Source organism: Crocodylus porosus, unplaced genomic scaffold, assembly GCF_001723895.1.
Source record: "Crocodylus porosus isolate Cpor-Errol unplaced genomic scaffold, CroPor_comp1, whole genome shotgun sequence".
In the NCBI taxonomy this organism is placed as follows: Eukaryota; Metazoa; Chordata; order Crocodylia; family Crocodylidae; genus Crocodylus; species Crocodylus porosus.
Window position 1 is genome coordinate 72,351,213 of NW_017728947.1, and position 5,022 is coordinate 72,356,234.

At 52.5% G+C, this 5,022-nt stretch overlaps 1 protein-coding gene across 1 annotated transcript in view; it reads right to left on the minus strand.

Annotated features, from left to right (window-relative positions):
- Window positions 1–846, minus strand: part of NKX2-1 (NK2 homeobox 1) — a 2,440-nt gene extending 1,594 nt beyond the window's left edge. The window contains exon 1 of the mRNA XM_019551275.1: window positions 477–846. Coding sequence (XP_019406820.1) covers window positions 477–843 — 367 coding nt within the window. The 5' untranslated portion in view covers window positions 844–846. The remainder of the gene's footprint in view (window positions 1–476) is intronic.
- Window positions 847–5,022: the final 4,176 nt, after the last annotated feature.

Here is a 5,022-nt window from a genome sequence, read left to right on the forward strand (position 1 = left end):
CCGCCCCTGCGAGCTCCGCGGTCCGGGTCGCTCTCGGAGCCGGGCTCGGTCACTGCAGCGCTTCCCGCCCCGCCGCCAAGGATGAGCCCTCGGCCGCACCCCGCGCTGCCCGGCCGCGGGGGTCTTGGCCGCGGCAGCATGGGGCGGGCAGGACCGGGCCACCCACACAGTCCCTCCGGCACTGCCAGATCCCCTGCCCCGGCCGCCGATTTGCTTGGCGGGGAAGCAGCCCGGGAGCGCGGCGGGGGAGCCGGCGGGACCGGGGAAAGGGCTTCCTCCTGCCAGGGGGCCGGGGAGCCCTCGCCTCGCCCCGGCCGCGCGGCCACCCCGCTCCTGGAGCTGACCCGCCTGGGGCTCCCCGCCGCCCCCTCCCCCGCACTTCCCCCGCTCAAACCCGCAGCCCCGGCGCGTCCCCGCCGGGCTCCCGCCCGCAGGTGAGCGCCAAGTTCCCGCCGCGGGCTGCGGGGCGCACTTACTGGTGGAGAAGCGGGGGTCCGGGTTGGTGCCGTACCATCCCGTGGCCGAAGCGCTGTTCCGCATGGTCTCCTGGTAGGGTGGAAGCTCGCTCATGTTGCCTAGGTTGCCGTTGCAGTAGCCCCCCATCGTGGTGTGGGAGAGCTGGGGGACCCCCGCCGCTGTCATATGGTAGGCAGCAGTCACTGCCCCGTTGTGGCCCATGGGGTGCTGCTGCATGGCCGGCTGAGAAACCTGAGACTGCCTGTAGGCTGCCAAGGGAGCTCCCAAGTTACTCCCCTCCATGCCCACTTTCTTGTAGCTTTCCTCCAAGGGACTCAAGATGTCAGACACTGAGAAAGGAGTCGTATGCTTTGGGCTCATCGACATGATTCGGCGGCTGGGAGAGAAAAAAAAAAAAAAAGGAAGGGGAGGCAAATCTTTTTTTGCCAAATATTCTGGTGTTGCCTTAACGCCGATCTTGTTGGATGTACACGTAACCGAGTGGACGAAGTCCGCCTTAATTGGATTGAGTGGAGGCTCAGGGCTGCCTTTCGTTTGTTTTAGCCAGACGCCAGGTTTTAGGCTGCCACCAGAGGCGGGGCATAGGCACTAAAGCAGCAAGACAATAGAAGCCTACATCTTGCCCAAGATAATTAGCTTACATGCTGATGACAAGGTAAACACCTTTAAGTTTTACTTGTCAGGATTTTTTAGGTCTTAAAAAAAAAGGAAGAAGAAGACCCCGTGAGCACAAGTCATTTTATTCTTCTGGGGGTGGCAATATTCTGGGTGGGGAACTGAAGGTAATTTCAAAAGAGAAATTTGCTGAGTTCAAGTGAAATGATTTCAAATCGCATCCCCAGCCCCTGACATTATCGCCTCAGCCCCTGGAAGAGATGCGGAGCTGGGCTTTAACCCCAGGGAACCAATAGATCCCATCGGGCTTGATTTTAAGGAAACACTGAGAAGTGAGGGAGAAAAAAATCTGTCAGGAGGGCATCGGGTTTATATTTGGCCACCGATTTCCACACTGCATTACTCACTCGAGAGGGATCCTAAGCCTGTCAGGTAGAAATGCTGGCTAATGCTCACCAGCACCGGATTTTAAGAGTGCTGCAAGGGAGGCTTCTCTGTAGCATGTTAGTAGTCTCCAAATGCAACACCCAAATCCGTGCATCGCTGTGTGCAGGCAGCCACAGGAAGATTTTGCCCAGATTTTTGTCTCGGAGAGAGACGGGCAGTGTAAATTTGAAAATATGTAAAGTAATAGCGTAGGGGGTGAGAAAAGAGGTTAAAGCAAAGAGTCATTTGTTATTTTAAAACAGAAGCAATGTTAGGGGCTCCTGAGGGCCCTTCTGTATCCAAAGCTGCTTTCTAAGGTTATTTATATATCAAGGAAGTTGGGATGATGAAGACCTATCAGGTCATCTGGTCCATCGCCTTTGCCAATGAAGACTCGTCCCTTGCATTTTCTAATTTTTTTGCCCTATCTAGCTTGGAACGCATATAAAACACGTTCACCTCTGTGCATACATGTGTCTCGAACAGTTAATGTGATTCAAATTATTATTTGTATCGAGCCTTGGAAGGATTTTCAACTTTTACTGTAATTGCAAAAAATAAATAAATAAATAAATAAAAATCAATGAAGGCAAAAAAAAAAAAAGCCTTCTCTGACTGTTAACACTCTGGCCTTAAGTGTTAGGAACTAATTTAATAAAGTGATTGTCTGAATATTAAGAAAATTGCAGCAAAGTTGCAGTTAACCCGGTGACTTTAAAGCATCAAATCACTATTTAGTAATTGCACTTGTAAATATGTTTGTGCTCTGCTTGTTCATGCTTAAAAATGCAAAAGTGCACTTGCTACCCGGGAATAACTAAATATCTTTGTCTAAAGTGGCAGCGTAAATGGCCAGTCGCTTTGTGACTGTGCTTGATATTAGTACATAAGGATCATTTTGCTTCAATTGGGAGGCTCTCATTCAGTAGGCAAGAAACCGTTTAGGAGAAAGTAGGTTCCCGTATGAGAGTTAACATCCTTCAAGTATAAGCCTGTGCCTTGATTACACTTTAGAGCTCTGCAAGAGGTGAGCTTTTCCACACAAATATAATCGGGGGAACTTTTCTTCAATCAGGCCCTCAGTTCTTCTGCATCAACTCAGCTGCCTCCTTGGGCACCAGGTTAGCTAAAGCCTTAATGCCTAAAAGTGGGTTTGTTGTGAGTCTGCTGTGTCACTCACAGCACATACAGCTGGCAAGGACACCTTGCAGTTAGAAATACGACTGCTTCGGATGCAGCCTTTTCTCTTTTCCGGGTCTTTAAGTCTTGTCTTCCTAATTACCTGGGACATTTCTTTTATTGGCTTTAGCCCACAGTGCAGTTGCGCTGATTTGTAGTCTTTATTTTTACACCTGTATTTCGAAGCTCCCTGGTTGATGGGACTACGCAATTAAAATATTCGACGGGTTGTTTTGTTTTGTGGGGGGGAGGGCTTAGTTTGTGGGGGTGTCTCCCTCGGATTTGCCAAATAAAGAGTCTCATGTGAATTTTTGGCCTTTTTTAAATAATATGAGAAAGGAACTGGACAGAACACGGCGTGACAAAATATTAATGCTGTAGTACCAACCGGCAAAATATGTATTTTAAATGAGTCGGCATCATCTTATACCTACTGCCAAGAAAGACTCCATTATAATTAATTGCTGCAAAATGTTATGGGTGGTGGTGGTGATGGGGGGGGGTGTTTTCTGTTCTGAATACTAGTTATGCGTGTGACACATTAGAAGTCCTCTCTATCTTGTTTTTGCCAGGGACTCGCACTCGATGGAGCCCGTGCCTTCCCGAGCAATGTTACTAGACCTCGGGCTTCCCATCTGCGAACACAGCCCCAGTGTCGGGCCAGATTTGGTGCACGTGTGTCCTGGTGCTATGTGGAAAGGACTCCTTGTAAGGCTCCAGTGCTTAGCCATTCCTAGTTACGCCCCAAGTCGAAGGAAAGCAGGCAGGTTAAATGCCTGCCAAATGTCCCCTAGTTAGATGAAGCCCTCGGCTTGGGGTCGGACCTTGCAAAGGCAAGTTGCTGTGAGGGATGAGGTGCGTCCGCGGAGGCTGCGACCCGGTACAAGTCGCTCGTGTGTCCGCGCGCGGGGCTGAGCGGTCCCGACCTGGAGACTCTGCGCGCGACTTTCAGCCAGGGAAGTTTCCGGCCGAGGGAAAGGCGCTGCTGCCCCTTTCCCCAGACGAATGACTCGGGAGAGCTCAGCCTCCCTTAGGACTGGCGGAAAAGTTTATTTCCCCCCTTTCCGCACGTCCTTTCCCACTTCCTTTCGCGGTAGCCGTGCCCCAGCCGCCCAGGTCCAGCCGCCCCCAGCACTCTGCCTGGCGCCTGGTCGCGGCGTGGTCCTTCACCTGGCGGTGCTGCTTAATGCACGGCTCGAGTGGAAAGGAAATGCTAAGGAGGGGGAAGGAAGGACGAAATGCATTTTGCCTGTTGGAAGCATTTTCATGAGAATGCCACAGTCTTCACCCCGTGTTTGCAGAATGCTTTATTCACTCCCCGGCGGCTACAGGGACGTTTCTTCAATAGCTTCTGACCCCACACAATCCGTTTGATAACACTCGAGATGTGGAAGAATGGGAGACTTTGTCAATCAAACGGTGCCAATCCCAATGCAAACGGTGCCACCAAGACAGCAGCGCCTTTCCTCATTAACTGGATTGCGGGGGCTGGGAACTCAAGGATCGGATTTTTAAAGTGTGCACAGGGCTCTCCACACCGAACAATGTTTCTTTCTCTGTGCTCCCATGCCTCCCGGATGGAAAGCAAATGTGCTCGTCCAGCCAGAGTCACCGCGGGGCTACACAAAAGCAGCATTTCCATCCATTCAGCTGGACGCGAAGGGCAAAGACTGCTGCGTGTTCCCGCGGCTGCTTTAACTGCTCTGAAAGGTGTCATCACGAAGGGCTGGCTCTCCTTGTAATATTTTAAACGAAAAGTGATCGCTCTGCAGGCATTTTTTACCCTTTGCAAGTCCAGCAGAGACAACGAAGGCCCCGATTCAGCAGGGCCCTTAGGCACGTGCCTGTATGCTTATGCCAGAGTACCGAGCGCTTCCGCTTGCGCACGTGCTTAAACGCGTCGGTAGATATGGGCCCAGCTGACACTAAAAAGGGCGCCAAGCCCCTTCTAGGCAAGTTGGTTCCTTCCCCCACGACTGAGTTTTAGACAGAACCGGGGGATGGGGGTCCAAGGTGCCTCCTTTTGTCTCCGCCGCGCTAGGCGGGAAGTTATTCCTATTTCTTCCTGTGAAAGTTCAGTGCAGTTTTCACACTCTAGCAGCCCCCAGCCCGACCCGCCGGGGCACCAGCGCAGGAGGCCCATGCATGCCAGCGCCCCGCGCCCGCGCCCGCGCCCGCGCCCGCGCCTCGGGGAGCTTCCCTGGTCCCTGGCAGGAGGGTCCGCTTGCTAGGGCGCTGCTACCGAAGAGGTGCCCGTCAGGACGGAGAGTGGCCCCATTGCCCCGCTTCAGGGTCATTTTACAAGTATAGCAATGCACAACCCTC